The 18,670-nt window shown below is 44.7% G+C and overlaps 1 protein-coding gene across 4 annotated transcripts in view; it reads right to left on the reverse strand.

Moving 5' to 3' along the window:
• Positions 1-1,916: 1,916 nt before the first annotated feature.
• ppp3ccb (protein phosphatase 3, catalytic subunit, gamma isozyme, b) overlaps positions 1,917-18,670 on the reverse strand; it is a 33,455-nt gene continuing 16,701 nt past the window's right edge. Inside the window, exons 4-14 of one of the 4 annotated variants that reach the window (XM_042058725.1) lie at positions 14,907-15,018; positions 12,837-12,982; positions 10,722-10,861; positions 10,513-10,590; positions 10,295-10,389; positions 10,069-10,194; positions 9,863-9,940; positions 8,172-8,244; positions 7,898-7,995; positions 5,660-5,686; positions 1,917-4,013 (exon numbers count right to left, since the gene is read on the reverse strand). In XM_042058725.1, coding sequence (XP_041914659.1) covers positions 3,838-4,013; positions 5,660-5,686; positions 7,898-7,995; positions 8,172-8,244; positions 9,863-9,940; positions 10,069-10,194; positions 10,295-10,389; positions 10,513-10,590; positions 10,722-10,861; positions 12,837-12,982; positions 14,907-15,018 — 1,149 coding nt within the window. In that variant the 3' untranslated portion in view covers positions 1,917-3,837. Of the gene's footprint in view, positions 4,014-5,659; positions 5,687-7,897; positions 7,996-8,171; positions 8,260-9,862; positions 9,941-10,068; positions 10,195-10,294; positions 10,390-10,512; positions 10,591-10,721; positions 10,862-12,836; positions 12,983-14,906; positions 15,019-18,670 lie in introns of all 4 variants that reach the window. The other 3 variants (XM_042058724.1, XM_042058723.1, XM_042058726.1) reach the window with 3 other exon arrangements.

Genomic DNA, 18,670 nt, shown 5'->3' on the forward strand with positions numbered 1-18,670 from the left:
TGTTTCATAATGTTGTTCTCCACAGTTTTTTTTAGTGTGAGAGCTCATAGACCAGTTGCACATTTTGATTTTGTTATCATGTAGGGTGGCTAATTAGCCTAAGCATGATGCCTGGAGTGCGTCAATAGAATGTGTTACGTTTTTATGATGGTGGGGGTATGCGAGCCGAGTCAGGATGAGGCGGTGGTACGCGGGGGGAAAAGTTTGGGAACCGCTGCTCTACACAGTAGCCTGGACCCAGTAGCAAGTCTACACCTGCTTTGTGAGGTGTTCACGAGACATTTCATATGCAGACTGACGGTCTATGACAAGGTGTATGGTTCATAGGCGTATGCAGTTCAAATGAACTTATTGACAAGCGTTTTAATGGTTGCAGGAGACATTTGCCAGTCTATGTGGAAATATAGGTCAGAGAGTTTACTTGTTGCTCAGCAACAGTGCCAGGGGAGTAGCATTTACCCCAAAGACTTCTGTTTTGAGAAGGGACCTTGAGGATGAACAAGTTTGTATTTCTCTTTTTATTTGTGTTGCATTGCATTAACAGTAACAGAGTTGTAATAATTCTGGTTTGCGTTTAGATATAAAGTTGTATTCTTCTTTGTGGAACTCAATTTTGAGCTTGTGGCTGATATATGCATATATACACTGTAATTAAGTGACAAATGAATTGATTAAAAATTAAAAACAAAACAAAGAACAGTGTAATTTGTTTTGAACAGTTGAATTTGTGTAACCTAAAAAAAACATCCTACACAGCAAGAGATTTTCTTCTGAAGTTGTCGCATCTCAAAATAGTAAAAACTGTAAAAATAGGGCGGTGGTAGTGTAGTGGTTAAGGAGCTGGGCTGGCGTGCAGTAGCCTGAAAGTTGTCGGTTCAATTCCCGGCTTCCACCGTTGTGCCCTTGAGCAAGCCACTGAACCCCAAGTTGCTCCGGGAACAATATAATCTCTTGTAATATAGTTGACAAATGGTCCAAAAAAAAAAAAAAAAAAAAAAAAAAAAAAGTGTCCGCTAAATGTAATTTAATGTAAAAACTAAAACCTCAAAACTTTATCAAGAACATCTCCAAAGATAGATAACTCTTTCGGGCCATCAGCTTCACTGGAGATGCCAGTGCCACATGTTAGACAGACATTATTAAACTCAATACTGAAGGTGGTTTGATGGAACAAGACACAAAATGATAGAAAGATTTATGACTTTTTTGTAATTCTTTTAAGTTTTTTTTTAATGGAGTGATACATCTACAGAAATTCAGATTTATAGAGGCCTCGCAATACAAGTACTTGACAAAAAGTTATTTTCTTTTTTTTTCAGCTATTAAGAAAATCTTAATAAACAATTTCTGTACATTCTGCAAGATATGTGTTCAAAATCGTAACAGAAGTCAGAAATAAAGCATCGCCCCACCGTACTCGCTTTCCCAGAAGCCCCTCTGTGTTGCCCTTTACACATCCAAACACAAAGCCCTGACCCAGAAACTCCCCTCCCCTACCCCACCCCACCATCCGCTAGCTATCTTTCACACCACAGCAGAATTATTTTTTAACTTAAGCATGGAGGAAGAAAAAAAAAAAAAAAACAAGAGAAAATATATATATATATATATATATATATATATATATATATATATATATATATATATATATATATATATATATATATATATATATATATATATATATATATAAAATCAAAGAAAACTTTGGAGTCTGCAGAGCCTCTTCACGGAGAAACAAGAGACAACACGGCCAGCCAGGAACAAAACATTCAGAAGTAGAAAACGAGAAGATAAAAGGGAGTCATGATCCAGGTGAACTCTTGGTACCTGATTGCAGACGCGAGTGGAAACAAGCCTCTAGGCAGCGCCTTTATAATATATATTTATATATATTTATATAGTATTTTTTTTTCTTTAAAACACAAAAAATAAAAAGTACAATATAATTCAAGAGCTGAAAATGCATTATCTTACTCATGATTACACAAATCTACAGGACTGATTTTGAGTGCTCTCCCTCCAAAAGCACTGACTTTTTTTCCTTTTTTTTTTTTTAAATATAGCTCCTCTATTGATGGTACAGACTTTACATTATAGTACAAATGAAAACACTGATTTTCTTTTTCTTTGGATGAGAAACATTCCTAACAAAGCTCTGCGATGAGAACCCAGGAGCCCGTTGGGGTGGTAATGCATCCCTTTTTAGTATGGGTCTCACGGCCAACAGAAGAACAACTACAAAAATGGATCTCAGTGTGGCAATGGACAGAGAGGCCTTACTAGACTCGGTGGTACTGAGGATGCCCTGGCTGGACACTGCTGGGGTTGCAGAGAGACCGCCTGAGAGGGTGAGCCTCTGTGAGGTCCCCTCAACATCAGTTTTTGGAGGTGGGTGTACGAGGCAGTACGCGGCACACAACCTCGACTGTACGATTGCTTGCAGGAGGGAGGTAAAGGGAGGGGCTGTGCTCTCAAGGTGACCTTCTGCCCAGAGAGAGCGCAAGTGGTGGAACAGCTGTTAGGTTCGGGGATAAACTGTATCAGGGTTGACCTGCAGATGGAGGGGGACATTTCTGCTGAATCCTAACAACCTCAACCAGCCCGCTAGTTTGGTGTGTAACACAGGGGTCTGACACAAAGTAACCAAGAGCAACTAATTAGAATATCCCGTTTTTTTTGTGTGCCAATAGCACTTACTCCCTCAGCAAGATCACTATGAAAGGGCGAGGATTCAGAGGCTATCAAAAAGCCAGACAGCCAGCAGTCTCCAGCTGCAACTGACCAGAGTACCACAATAAAAGGCATCTCTAAACACACAGAGTCGGCCAGTCTGACTCACTTTAGAACAGCTGTGGTGGATGACCAAACATCATTCCCAATATATGTATATATAAAAGCTTATACTAATTATTGACTAAAAGCAGAGTTTGCTTGCTCATTGGTACCTAACTGGGGTCTTTGTTGTCAATTCAGACTCAAAGTAAAATAACAAACAAACAAAACAAAAAAACGGAACCCAAAAAAAGATGAAAGTAAGAGAGAAAACAGAGAGACATCACATCCGAGTGAGGGAACGCTTAAAAATATACAAATACATGAAATACATGTGTCAACAGAGGCTTCAGTCTGCTCCCCCCCCTGAGCTAGTATTGGCATCATCTTTCTCCTCTTCCGGTTAAACGTTACAAGCAAATGGAGATTACGTTTCGTTCCCCCTCCCCAGCCACGGTAGCCACCCCGCGCACTAAAACGGCCACACGCACATGCAGGTACTAGAGAGGTACTGTGCCAACGGTTCCCTGCCAAGCACGCAGACAACACAGGAGAAACTCTGCTGAACTAGTTCGGGGTTGAGAAGAGGAGGAAATAAACCGCAGATTGTATCAACCGAAAGTTACAAAATGGAGTTTGTCAATGACCATTCAGGCTGGCCTGACCACGACCCAACCTGATCTTTTTTTGTAATACATGTCTGTTTGTCTATATCTATGTACTGCATTTATATACATTTGAGAATACAATGTATTTATTTATTTATTCATTCATGTTTATTCTTAATTATTACGCATCAGCATTAATCTTCCTTCTTATTAGGATCAATAAATAAATAAAACCATGATTTTCTTTTTGTCTGGTCTATTCTCTGGTCATGGTGTTGTGCAATTCCCCCCTCCCCCCAAATCTGTACTATGGCAGTTTGCCTGCAGGGGGTGCCAAATCCACCCAGAGGAGTGAGAGGGAAGGGAGAGAGATGGGGGGGAGGAGGAGGAGGAGGAGGAGGAGGAGGAGGGGTGGTAGTGGGGGGGGAGCAGAGCAGGTTGGGATGAGTGGGCACTATGCTTGTGCGTTGGTGCCGTTTTTGTCGGGGGAGTTGGCGGCGTTGATGGAATTGGCAGTGCCGTCCGGCTGCTTGCCATCCTTGCGTGGCGGCATTCTCTCGTTTATCCGGTCCAAGCCGCGGGCCTCCTCAAAGCTCTGGATCTTATGCTGCGGGTTGAAGCCTTGAATAGCTGTGCGTGGGGGAGGGAGACAGAAAGAACATGAGCACGGTGGACAAAGAACGTGGCCTTGTGGTGGGACCACACACACACACACACACATTCACACAGCTGTATCTGGCAGTCATTACAACTCTAGAGCATCCTCAAGGTATTCAACAGACACCGCCTTGTGATAAAATAATCAGACCTGACCAGGCACACACATACTTTAAAAGGTAAAAGAACAACAACTCAAAGACTGAACAAGGAGGACAAAAAACATTTAAAAGTTTACTATGAACTACAAAAATCCAGTATGAACTTACTAGGTAGCGAGAGCATGGGTGCATAATACAAAATAGGAAAATACACAAAATTAGTTCTTCTGTTCATAAATTGTTAGCATAATAAAGACATTTCATATCTAAAACACAACTACCTCATCCTGGGGGTGCACATAAATAGGATAAAACGGTGTGAGCCATTTCAGTGACACTACAGCATGAACACGAGTATGAAATACTGATGCACACACAAAATAATGTGTAAATGTTGTAGTGTTTAAACACACCTGCCATCATGCTAGACCTGACCACAGTTATCTGAGAGTAAAAATACAATCTCAGAGGAGATGGAGAAAGCAAGATTAAGGAACTCGGGGTGAGCAAGGCCAATTAAATATACTCAGAAGATGATGTGAAACCCCCGAGCTGGACAGGACTTCTTGTTTGCAAGTTTGTCCGTGGCCAACATTGATTGATCGTTCTTTCTGGGCCCTGCCTGACTGTAGCATCAGCTGCTACTCATCACAATTGTCTGTAGGGTGCTAAAAGAGGACACATTCTTCCTTTTCACAGCAAACCAGACTGATGAAAAGCAATGTGGCTCACTGTGGCTTTTTCAAAAGCTGACCTTCTGCATTTGTAGAACTTGAATTGTAAAAGGTCGCAACCAACTGCCTACATGAAGGCCTTGGAACAACCACAGGAGCTGCTGGCTCAGCTGTGAGTGAGGAGTATTAGGGGCAGGTGTCCACCAATCACATTTTTGCGCTGACGGCGGCTATTTTCTATACAAATCCTATGAAATTCAGCGTTCACAGCGGCAAAAAGCCCTCGATGCTGACCGGTTTGTTACTCGGCGTTCAGAGCGCTGAAAGTTGAAATCTGTTCCAACTTTTAACGTTGGCCTCGTCAATGTCACTTCTCTCTCGACGACCAATCAAAACTTTGTAACCTAGCAACAATAAACACTTGCCGAAGCGCTTTGAAAATGAGGTTGAGGGCACTGTCAGCGCAAGAAACACGATTGGTGAACACAGGGCCTTATACGGGAACACTTAGACTGAGTGGTGCATGCTGTACTGAATTAGTACTACACAAAGCAAGACTTGGCCAGTTATGGCACAATTCAGGACAGTGATTATTTGTGAGAAACTTTAACACAGTTGTTATTTTTTGTTTCAACAAAACAAATTCACATTCAAAATGCTTTATAACTTTTTAGTTAGTTTACTGATGCAAGATCAAAGGGGTTAACACATTAGGTATTAAAAGGGATTGTTATACTGAGAACAAGACAATTCACAAAACACAAGATGTCAGAGGAGGTTCACAAAAACACACACACACACACACACACACACTCAGAGAGAGGAAAAGAGAACGGTTGCGTACCTCGTGCCTCCTCAGCTTCTACGGTGGCTGTGTAAGCGTGAGTAGTAGTGCCATGCCCAAAAACCGACGGAAAGAGAGTGAGTCAAGTTATCAATGCAATCAACGTCCATTCAGAACATATCCCCTCCCCAGAGCCCACCCCCACCCCTCATGACTGGCCTCCCACGGCACTCACACACGCACCTGGAGGGTTAGTTCACTAGACAACAATGGCTTTACTCAAGAGGCGAACTCATGCAAGAAAAATTTACCCTTCTGCATTGTATTTAAAATAAATAAACAAACACAGAGACTGTTAGAAAGTTCTAGATAAGTTTACATAAGTCTGGCTACATCTTAACCCCTATACAGTGCTAGATAATATCATAGGCTGAATACAACACCAAAAGGCCCAATATGCTAAATCAAGTAAAACAGGAAATTACATTCTAAAGTGCTAAAATATTTTAACCATTTCAAATTGTGACATTCACTCAATGTGCACCCTATAAGGTTAAACGGTAAAAATGACATAGGGATGAGAGAGGCCATGTGCTGCAGTCTGGTTCTTTGAGTGGAGTCTTTCCAGAGGCTTCTCTAGCGGCGCTAGCATGAATACAAGCTGATAATCCTGGGAAAAACCCACAGGTGCACTTAAGATTTTACAGTCATCACAGTTGTCATTTAAGCTGTCTATCAGTGGCCGTGCCGACCCGCAAATGGTGAGAAGCTTTCTGTCCCGCGCGACTCTTTGGCAACGCCTTGGGATAAAAGCATCTGCTAAATCGGGAGCATTTCAGTAGAAATGCCAATTTGGAGCCTTCAGAAACCTGATTAAGCTGGTGAATGAAGCAACCAGATACCAAGGACATGGCAAATGGCCTCTAATTGCCTGGAACTCATGGGCACCCATGACACGGACTGGAGGATCTTATTACCAATGCTGGGATCGTGTATGTCTAGTGATGGGCTTTCATGTGCTCAAAGCCCCGACATTAAAGGGCTACAGATTTTACCTACAGGGGTGCTTACGTATCTTCTACAGTTGACGAATGACTACATTTATTTTGTCTTCCCATTTTTGCTAATCTCTATACTGCCTCTAAGAGGAGCGTACGGTCACAAATGTGTGATTAGAATGTTTGTGAATTCAGAGTTCCGCATTATGATGAGACAATTACCGCATTATGATGAGATTTTCCCCATAGATTGTATAATGAACACTACAACTTTAGATCGTTTGTGTAGAATTCTAGAAGGAACCAGAAAAATAATTCACTCCTCAACAGGTTAAATCTGTGTCGGAGCCGAGTCTGGCTGGGGTTAGTGAGAGGAGGGTTAGTGGTCGAGCGGCGGGATGCAGGGTGCTGGCGAGATCCTCCAAAGGCCTGGAGAGAAGGGTGGCATGCGGACAGACATGTCAAAAACTGGGTCGCGTTGCGTCACAGTCCTCAAGAGCCACTGTGGAGCCACGTCACCTGGCCAGGCAGGCAGATAGGCGAAGACTTTACCTACGAAATATCAGGCTGGAAAACCCAAGCAGCGCCCAACCCAACCTTGCTGCCATTGAAAATAAGTAACCCATAGTCTCGCAGCGTAATGGTGTGAGGTGTGACAACTGTCTGAGGTCAAGTATGTCTATGTAGTCGATTTGATTTTGTACTAAGGTAAAAAAAAAAAAGCAGCTCTCCAAAATGCATGTCTCTCCAAATCTCTTTTAGAACATGCCACATGGAGCTAGTGTAGTATTTCTTGTTAAATTTTTATGTAGTATTATGTTAATAAGCAAGGTGTGTAAATCCGTACTCGTCTGTACAGTGTATGAATTATGTGTGTGAGTGCGTGTGTGTGTGTGCGCGTGTGTGTGTGCGCGTGTGTGTGCGCGTGTGTGTGCGCGCGCGTGTGTGTGTGTGTGTGTGTGTGTGTGTGTGGGGGGGGGGGGGGTTGGCAATGTGATGGCTTAGGTGGGAGCTGAAAAAAAGGATGAAGATGATGGAGAGAATTTAGCCAATAAGATGGGGGTGGAGGGGGAGGGAGGGGAGTAAAGCTGACAGCTAGGAAGAAAAAACCTGAGAAGCTGCTGAGGTGGAGCAGAGAAGACAGCAGAGGGAAGAGGGGCAAGAGAAGCGAGAGGCAAGGGAGCTTTGATAGGCAGGATGGAAGCATGGGAGGGTGGTGCTGCTGCTGCTGCTGGTGGTGGTGGTGGTGGTGGTGGGGGGGTGTCAGCGTGAGGATGAAGGTAGGTGGAGGAGCACTTACCGCTCTGCAGGGTCTGGCGGCCTCCGGACAGGACTCCCAGCGGCAATGTGCCAGTGGGGGTCAGTCCCTTCAATGTTAACACACTCTCATTCTCCTCTCTGGTCAAACACACACACACACAAAGGAGTTATTCCTTACACCAGCAGTATCAACAAAGCCTAAAGCAATAAAATCATACGATATGTTTAGCACACATTAGCCTCTTGTTGAACCCTTACTTCAAATATTTGAGTTGTAAATTTGGAGACGGGGAGTGCAGTGGGTTCTGGCTTACCTGAGTACAGAGAAGACGCGGGCCATCTTGCCAATGGCACGGATCTTATTTCTGATCACCTCCTTACGCACAGCTGGAGTTCCACCCTCTACTCATACACACACACACACGCGTGCACACACGCACGCACACACACACACACACACACACGGGGAGGAAGAGAGGATGCGATAAAGTCGTCCATTTCCATCAGGAGGAAAGCCCTGCACTCGGCGGAGGTGACACAGAGCCCTTGCTTCCCTGAACAAGGTTAATTTCAAACGCACGGGGGACGTAAACAGATCACGTTTATTGTCTCTCTGAATGGGACTCCTGTAATTGCGTTTCAGGGCCATTACAGGCAGCTCCCAGCAGGCTGCGGCTCTCCCATCAAGGCAAGGAGCTCGTCAATAATCTGTCAGCGGCCGGAGCTTTGGCAGAGCCACACACACTGCGGCACGGATCGATGGCAGCGTCTGGGGCTGGGGCATCGGGGGGGAGAGAGGGAGAGGGAGAGGGAGAGAGGGAGAGAGGGAGAGGGCGCTCTGCCTGCCGCGCCCAAGCTAATCCTCCAGGGGAGCTGTGGGGAACTGTGCACACCAGTGGATCTGTGTCAGGCCAAGTTAAATTTATGCGCCGCGCGGCAGAGAAAGAGGGACAGCTCCCACATCCACAGCTGGCTGCAAGTGGGACACTCAATTCCTGCCTGACGACGTCAAGATGCCGTGGTGTGGTGTGGTGTAGTGAAGAGTGGTGGGGGAGGGTCCCTGATCTGGTTCCTGGGAATAGCAAGAGGAGAAGGAGGAGGAGGAGGAGGAGGAGTATGTGTGCTGGGTGAGGAGACAGCAGCTCAGAGCAGGAGCCAGAGTGTGTGATGAGGGCCACCTGCCCTGGTGCGAGCAGACGAGGAGCACGCAGCCAGGGGATTCAGAAGGGCTTCAGACAATCCCCCTCGTGCCTCTCCTGCTGCTGCTGAGCTGCCTCACTCAACTGCATCTCAAATCAGACGGGCCGAGACGGGCACAAGTATCCACGCGCTGAATCTACATGGATCTGGAGCAGACTGATTTCACATGACTAAATGCAGGTCGCGTTGGTTTGATTGCGACGCTGGGGATGTAATCGATTCATTTGAATTGGTATCCAGAAATGCAAAATAAACTTAAAAAACACAGAAGAGTCCAGGATTTTTAGAGCTGCATTTTGAGAGAGATTTTTTTTTCCAGTGAAAAGCTTTCCCAGTGTTACATAAAACGAGGCTACAAAGCAGCAATTTTCCCAGTACTTAATAGCAGTCATCATGATGCACTGCTTGTCTCATACTTTCATTTTGAGAGATCACATGGTTTGTGCAAAGGCACAGGATTGTACTCCGTAGGGGTAAACTATCAGATGGAAGACAAAATCTACTGATTTAAAAATAACATTCTAGCGGCTGAATTCTACTATATACTTCACATGGTTAAATAGGGCAGCCGCATAATACAGTGAGGTCGTTCATTAAATATGGAGCTATGGCTTTCTGATGCATACTGTTCTCCGACCTTTAAATATCTGTTTAAGGTCAAACTTTTACTACAGCAATACTGTGATATATGAGGTGGTGGGTGGGTTGTGTTCTGTGATCAGAGTGAGTTTAATATGGAGTGATGTGGACGTGACGGAGTGGTGCTGGTGCAGTTGGGACGTGACGCGTCGTGACGGGTTCATACCTTCACAGGTGTCGTCTCCCTCCGACATGAGCTCGTCATCGGAGCAGATGTTCAGCACGTTCACCAGCATCTCTGTCACTGCAGACACACACCACACACAGAGAGAACATGGCGTCAGAAAAGAGTAGAGAAGAGGAAGGGAGAACACACAGAACGGAGCAGAACAGAGCAGAGGGACCTTATGGCTGCTTGGGAGCACCGCTCACCTTTCTCTCCCACGAAGGGCAGTGACCACGTGAACACGTCCATGAAGTTGGGCAGCCAGTAAGGATGCGGGGAGCAGTTGAACTGTCGGATATTCATGACGTTGTTCTCATATTTCAAAACAGCAGCTGGAGATTGGAAAATTTCAACCACATGATCGTGTGAGGTGGAGACAGTCGAAGTGTAAATATACACACTTAGGCATGTTTGTCTGAAATCGTCCCTAACCTTTGTTGTTGTAGACATCTAAGTAGTTTGGTGCGGAGAAGATTGTGATTAATGAAGGAAAACCTGTCGTCTGGCTTTTTCTGTACATTCGGTACCTGAAAGGCAGACAAGACAAATAAACTATCAATCAACCAAAACACGCCGCGACAGCGTCCCATGAAGTCAATAAAGGGCTGGGCTTCAGACAGACGCACACTAGCACAGAGGACGAGACTCACCCGGCATCCTGGGCTTCGTGTGCTCTTATTATGGACAACAGGTTGTTATTCATCAGGAAGTCACATACCGCTGGGTAACTGAGACCAAAGGAGAAAAAAGCTTTTGAGTATCGTGCAGACAAGCACCAACACGTTCAACGTCAACATTCACCCAAAAATCCCTTTGCAAACGGAGCGCAAAGACACAGGTGAGCGAGTGGCGTGCGTACCTGTAGAAGTAAGAACAGCCACGGACGCTGTTGTGACAGAAGTGCTCAGCTGTTTTCTCGCTTCCATAGTCCTCGCCAGGGTCTGACCACAGCAGGTCACACATGGGCCCAAACGCCGGGGGCTCTTTGAATCGGTCTAACTGTAGAGGGAAGGTAGAACAGAAACGGAGTTGCAGAGGCTGGTATGTGCTAGAACATGCACAGCAAATCACACACAGCATTGACTGGTTGCACGAAAGGCGTCTCGGTGAGCTTGTTTATTTCCTGTGGAGCCAGGTGTGTTTGAACCTGCTGCTTTTCTGAATGTAATTAGTGTCTACACGGACCTGGTTAGGTATTGCACCTACTGAATCAGCGCGTTACGATAAAGAAGGACGTATAGAGACTTATTACATCAGGGGTCTCAAACTCCCGGCCCGCGGACCAAATCCGCCCCGCGTCCGGCCCAATTCCGGCCCGCGACCTATGTCAAAATAATAATGTAATCCGGCCCTTGAGGGTATTTTTAATTGCGACAAACAACAATACTGATTAAAATAGTCGATAGATCCAAGTACGGTGACAAATCCCATTTGTACTCTCCTCCACTATTTGCTAGACATCCAGAGCTTGATTCAAACCCAAAATCGCTGCACAAAGTTTTCAGGAAATACTTGTATTACACGCGAGAAACACGAAGACGTGCATTTGTAATGACGCGGAAGTGATGCAGGCCATAGTTTTGCACAAATTGAAGCAGAAATAGGCCTACACCAAATGTTGAAAAACGTTCATGTGTGATGAAGTCTTAGGTAGGCTATGTTATTCACCTATTCTGACTCTGATGGAGAATATCCTTTTGGAGATTATGATCGATCGTCTATTGACAGTGATAGTCACGGTGCGTCTGTGAATGGAGGTGCGTCTTTGCATGTATGGCCTACAACGGTGTCCACTAAGCATACCATGCTTATTTCGACCCTCTGCCCAACATAGCTTGGAGGTTGCAGTGGTAATCGTGATGATAGTGTCCGTAATGGACGTGGTACAGACAGCAGGGCTAGTAGGCCTAAAAATAGGGCTCTGAAGGACTACAAAGTCACCCGTGATTTGAGCTGCTTTGACCAGCTAGGCTAGTAATAGTTTACTATTGTTGGTATACATCTTAAGTATTTTCCTGTTAATTTGTTATGTGGGTAATATGACAAAAAAGAAAGTAAACCTGCTCAAATATGTTCATCCAGTATTTACTGAAAGGTGCATAATTTAAGGTGCTTGCCATCCAGTGGCAAATTAGGTGGGTAAATTTACCACCCCCTTCATAAACTTTTGTTTATACTCAAAGATTTTTACATTTACAGTAGGACTTTATCTCTGACCACTTTCAAGCCATGGCCTGTTGAAATTTTGATATAACAATCCAATAGTGTTGCTTTCTTAAACCTGACGCCTAGCTTGCCAGGTTTTTATAATTTGTATGAATATTTATTTTATCATTATTTTATTTATAAGCTAAGGTTGCTAGCAAAGGTGTCTAAAATAGATAAAAAGACTTGCACTTTCTGTTTGTAGTTTTGTGTTTGAAAATACAGTATTTGAAAAAAACATTGCATTTTAGGAAATAGACTTTTTGTTTATTTTTATTATTATTCTAACACTGACGTGGCCCTCCAATCAGATGACATTGGCAGAAGCGGCCCCCAGCTCATTTGAGTTTGAGACCCCTGAATCAGAATAGCAGCAGGTTCAAACACACCTGGCTCCACAGGAAACAAACGAGCTCACTGAGAGCCTTTCGTGCAACTAGTCCATTGTGGCCCATAAGGCTATTTCTGCTTTGCTAATTGTCAGACCAATACTGAACAAATGGTCAGACAGACACTACACCAACTACTGCATATTTGAAATGCATAAGCCAGGGAGGACAATTTCAGAACATTTTCAGAAACATGTAACCAATGTAAACTCAAAAACACAAACTACACCACTGCTATTTCTTTAAAACACACTTAGTGCGCATCAAGTCACAAAACGACACCAGTAAAAAAGTGATTGCCAAGGACAAATGTTTGGGAGGTACCTGGGCTGGAGGGACCCTGGTGCCCATAGGGCTGTAACCCAAACATGGGGCCTTACCTTCCGAATGTCATCCAGGCAGGTGATCTCTGGGGACAGGCCTCCATGCACGCACAGGAACTGCTGGTTGAGCAATGCAGCCAGTGGCAGGCAGTCGAAAGCGTCCATGCATGCGTCATACACACGCTCCGAGTACTTAATCTTACCTGAGAGGGGGGGAGAGAGGGGGGCAGCACACAGAAGAAGGGGGGGTGGAGAAGAGGTCACTCTCCGTCCATTTGCTGCTCGGAAGAGCCGAGAGACTGCAGGGGGGATGGGGGGTGGGGGTGTCAGCTGAGGACGGAGGACATCTGCCCAACGCTCTGCTGAGAGGTGCGGGCCCGAGAAGGCACATTGAAGCCTTCTCAAGCCAGCCCTTTCAAACTAGCGGGGTGGGTGGGGGAAGAGGGGACACACACCTACCTGCTTCGAGGTCTCTCATTCTACACGGTTAACCAGACACACGCACTAACAAGCAAGGCCTACAAGTCCAGGACGGGGAGAGGGGGGGGGGTTATCATTCAATCATCTATGGCTAGAACCAGTTGAAGCATAACACATCACATGGGCTATTTTACCTCTCACAAGTCAGTGCTGTTTGACGTCAGCCACAGTGTACTCAAACAGGAGGGCATCTCTTCACTTGTAGCCCAGACAATAAGGAAGAATGCAGTATGCACTGTAAGCCTATATTTCCACTCATATTCACCAATCGACCCTCAACATATTGGCTAACAAAATTATATGTATGTCATACATTCACGACTAGCAGGCTAAACTCAAAATAATTAGTAGAACAGACTTACAATGCGTGACCAGACTAGTGGATGTCTAATTAATTAAACTCAGGAACACGCTGTCTGTCTGGGCAGGAAGTGAAGAACTGGGGGGCTCTCTGGCAGTTTTAAACAATCATCAGTACTGTGGCTGGCTGTGACGCCAAACGGCCGACCGAAGCCTAGAGGAGAGGGACACACAGCGGCGCTACTACCGACTGCGCTCAGCTGGAACTCATCATCACCTCATCGCCAACAGGTCCGCCATTAGCTCTTTACGCCGGGGCACAACAAGCTCTCCGAAAGCCTTGTGCGATAAACACAGAGCAAAACACACACACACACACACACACACACACACACACAAAAACACACACACACATGTACAAAAACAAACAAAAACAAAAAACAAACAAACAAACAAACAAACAAACAAACAAACAAACAAACATACACACAGTGTCAGTCAGGGTTAGGGAGGCATATTCTCTAACAGGGCCGGGCTGTTCTCAATAGCTTCCAAACACTTTCACATTCAGAGCCTGCGTGAGACAAGGGATGCCTGGTGGTCTAATTGGTCGCTTGCCATCCAGGGGAAACAAACAGGTCTGTTGTAATTTACCCGACACGATTCTGCTGCTTTGGAACATGAGGGCAGAACTCCCTTCTACACCGCTGCCGGCTGGATGCAGAACGGGGCGTGTTGGCTTCTGTGAGAGTGGTCAGACGGCGTGGGCCGAGCCTAGTTGAGCTGAGAGGGTCTGCTGGCATTCGCCCACTCAGCTGTTAGCACACAAGGACACGGCCGCTGCCGCCGCCGCCGCCTCCCCGGCTTCTATAGAGCGAGCGAGAAATGTGCGCCGTTGCTATGGTTTCCCCTGGCCGGTAGCTAGGCAATGCTCATCGAGTTCCACCAGGCTCAATTTAGTTCAACCTGTCATCGACATGCCCGAGCTCTACCTGTGGAGCGGCAGCTTACTTCAGCCTTGAGTCATTCAGCAAACACTTTAAGCCAGCACCACTTACAATGCAGTGCCGGCATTCTATCAGCCATTTCCTCCCAGTGGGAACTGAGCCCTCTACAATGGCGCTATGAGCATTCAAACTCTGCTTTATCAATTGAACTGATCAAATAAAGGAAGTAGCAGTCATTACAACAAAGGTAATATGGTCTCATGGAAACGGTTGATATGTGGGTGGGAGAGGGTTTGGGTGGGTGTTTGGGGGGTGTGTGTGTGTCTGTTTGTGTTTGTGTGTGACGGTGCGGAGGTGGGTGTCGGTCCCCGTTTCCTGGGCTTCTGCCAGTAGGACTTACACTCCTGTTTGAAGGTGAAGTACTCTGTGAGATGCCGGCACTCGTGATTGCCTCTGAGGAGGAAGAGAGTGTTGGGGTGGTTGATCTTCAGGCACCACAGAAAGAGCACACACTGTAACCAAGGACAGAGAGACAAGACAGAGAGAACATAAAATACAGTGCAGAAATGCAGCACAGATGCAGTCTGTAAAAGCAATCCACAGTATCATGTTTACAGGAATATAAATCATATAAATTACAGCATACACATTCATATTCAGCATCACTTGTCACTGAGCTACACTGAGTGTCTCTAAATGAGGGCAATGGTGGGGGTGGTCAGTGCTTGAGGGACTGAGGTCTGAATCATACAGACATGTTCCGTTTTGTGGATGAACATTGTTAAATGGATACATTTGGAGTAGAATCATGCGATATAGGCAGGGGGTCAAATTTAACATGGTAAAAATGTCACACTGATGTTAAACTACTGAGCACTAAACTCAGTCACTGATCATGAGGGCATAAGAAAAGTGACGATATCCAAATATAAAATTTAATTTATTAACAAAATAAAGTATCTATCCATCCATCCATCTATCCATCTCTCTGCCAGGTTCAGAGTAATGGCATGCTGGATCTCACCGGGCTCAAAGCAGCCCACAGGACGCAGTGCCGTCAGAGCTGGTTAGTGCCTCTGTCGTTCCTCACACTCCTTTAGTGAGGCTGCTGAAAGAGGAGTGCCCCTCCGTTCCCTCCTCTTTTCTATTTCGAGACGCTCCTAAGCCCTGACAACCCCAAGACTGGCTAACGGGATGACTCTAAATGTCAGTTAAAATAAACCGATACAGATAACACTCGCACGTGAAGCTGGGATTCAGCCTGGCTATTTTATCAGTATACACAATAGTATAAGCACTGCCTTTAAAACACACACACACACACACACACACACACACACACACACACACACACACACACACACACACACACACGTTTCCCCTACAATGTATTCATCAGCGGCGCAGCGCCGCTCCTGGAATTCAAGCGCCACTGCAAAAAAAAGTTGAACTTTAGGAACAGCTGCCGTTCGTTCAGGTTTCATGTCAACGAATAACAGTAGGCTAACGTTGAAGGCACAGTCAGGGATTCCACAGGAGATCACGCTTGTTTGTGTTTATGTTTATTAGCAGATGCAATTTTGTGCAAAAAAAACGTAGGCTACAGTATGTTAACCAAGGAACCAAATTAAACACGCCAGCGAGATAGCTCGCCCCTACCTTCAGTAGCCTATTCCTAGATAAATTCCACGCATCGTTTCGTTTTTGTTTGTGATACAGGCAATGCTTTCAAGCCCTGTGTTGCTAACATACCTAGGCTGTGAAACTAAGGTCTAGCTAGCCTATTGGTGGGTTTAATTGAATTTGAGTAATAGGATACGCAACCATTTACATCCGAGATAGTTTGTAATTCCTGTAGAGCTCACCAACATTATAGATATGATACAAGACACTTATCTGCTATAATCCAAAATAGATTTTCTTCGAGTTTTTGACCATTTATTTTAACAAATGACATGGGAAACATAATTAATTTCATCCACATATTCTTATGCACCATGCACAACAACGCTACTAAGTTAGCTTAAAACCGTGAGAATCAACCAAGCGTCACGGGCGGGCCGTCACGGCATTAAAGTGACAGGCACTCAATTCGACTTACACAGCACCAATACAGTGTAATGACATGAAAGACGCGAGAGCACAGACGGCGACACTACTACGCCAAAGAAGAGAGCGAGGAGGACGAGCCCCATTGAAACACACATTTTAATATTTTAATATATCTCGAGAAGTTTATATAGTTTATACAGTGCTGTGCAAAAGTTAAGACACCCATGCTGAAACTGACTAAAGGGAGGAACAAAAAACATATTTTGCCTTAATTTAAAAAAAAAATGACATAAATTATTTTTTAATGCATCATGTATCGTAAATAAATAAATGCTATTATATATAAATGTCTTAACTTATGCACAGCACTGTATATTGTAAATAGTAATAGTAATGTACAGTGGCCAATACTAATAATGTAAATAAAAAAGGTGAAAAAAACATGAATAATCCTGTTCAAGTACTGCAATAATCATGTTTGTGTTGATGGTTATGTCATAATTTGTAACTCAATCTGTCCATTTCTTTCACAAAATCCACCAAAAGTCACCATTTAAGGAGTAATTTTTTCAATTTTTTCTCTTTTCTTTGGGTGGGGGTCCTACGATCAACAGCACCGCTGCTGGAAAAAATTCTAGAGGAAACACTGCACACACACCGCATAGAGAAAGAAAATGAGCGAGCAGGATCTATAACTGCAACCTGATAACAACTCTTGTTGGCCAATCATGAGATTGGCGGCTGCCTTCAAGGGAGGGACAGGTTAAAAATTAGGAGTGGCCAAGAGACCAGCAGAGCGCGGAGTGGGTCATTTGTTAGCACAGCGGCACCACACACACACACACACACGTGACCTGTAGACCAATCAGTCAGTTGATCTCCACTGCGGTGGCTCAGGTCTGGCAGCGGCAGCAAGCACTGACTCGCTCAGCCTACTGCCACACATTTTCGGCCCTTCTTATCACCAGAGTACACGTGCAAGCAGGGCGGAAGCCTTCACCATTTCCTGTGTGTTGGTGAGTGTGAGACTATGTCTTGGTCAAGTCAAACAGCTTCAAGTGCTGGTTATTATGATCACTGAGTAGCCAAAGTGAAAGTAAGCACTACTTGACGTAACATTATTTAATGTCACCAAATTAGTTCACCGTACATCACCACTGGTGCACAAAGGATGTCTGTGGATGACCAAGTGCAGGACGTAACAACTAGGCTACAGCACTAGGACACACACACCTTTGACACCATTGGCATTCTGCTATGAAGGTCACGAATGCCGAAGTATTTGATGGCAGCAACCGGAGCAGCTATCCCTTCCAATCCATGGGTTGTGTCTAATGTCCTGGTTCATGACCTGGTCATGAACAACATCCAACGGTAGGGCTGTAACGATACACAAACCTCACGATTCGGTATCACGATTTTTTACCCACGGTTCGATACGAACCTAGATTTTTATTTGTTTTTTTTTATTTATTTTTTTTTGGGGGGGGCTAGACATTATTAAATAACATTTTAATAGCATACTGTAGAACACCAGAGGATAACAATATAGTATAATCTGTATTATTTTGTATCCTGATATAAAACGATTTTACTGAATGTCTGATATTTATGACTGCACACTTTATGCAGATTAGCCTATGGCCTAGGCCTACTATTTTTATTACAACTCTACCTCTTTAATTCAGCTGTCTGGTTGAAGCCTGGACATATTGTAAACAAAGTACAGTTGGCTAGCTTATCATAGTCTACTGATTGGTCGGTTCAGTTTCCCCATGTGTGTTTAAGTTTCAAGGTATTAGGCTACTTGTTCTTCTTGGGACAGGCTCTTTTGGGGAAACGTTGGTATTGAGATGATCAGTCAACTTGAATGCAAGAGTTTTAAACAAATATGTGCAGCATGCTAATGATGCTAAGCGGATTTAATAGTAATTTAGCTAGTCGTCTTCTATGCGTCCTTGCTTTCACGATTGTGAATGTTTAATTTGGGTTGTGTTGGCCGAGCCACGCGTGTTCATTGAGCAGGAGAGGGAGGGAGAGTGAGAGGGAGGGAGAACGAGAGAGAGCAGGGCAAGGAGAGGGGGTTTACTTCTAAACTGTTTGGTAAAGTTG

Source organism: Alosa sapidissima, chromosome 13 (genome assembly GCF_018492685.1).
Source record: "Alosa sapidissima isolate fAloSap1 chromosome 13, fAloSap1.pri, whole genome shotgun sequence".
NCBI classification, from domain to species: domain Eukaryota; kingdom Metazoa; phylum Chordata; class Actinopteri; order Clupeiformes; family Clupeidae; genus Alosa; species Alosa sapidissima.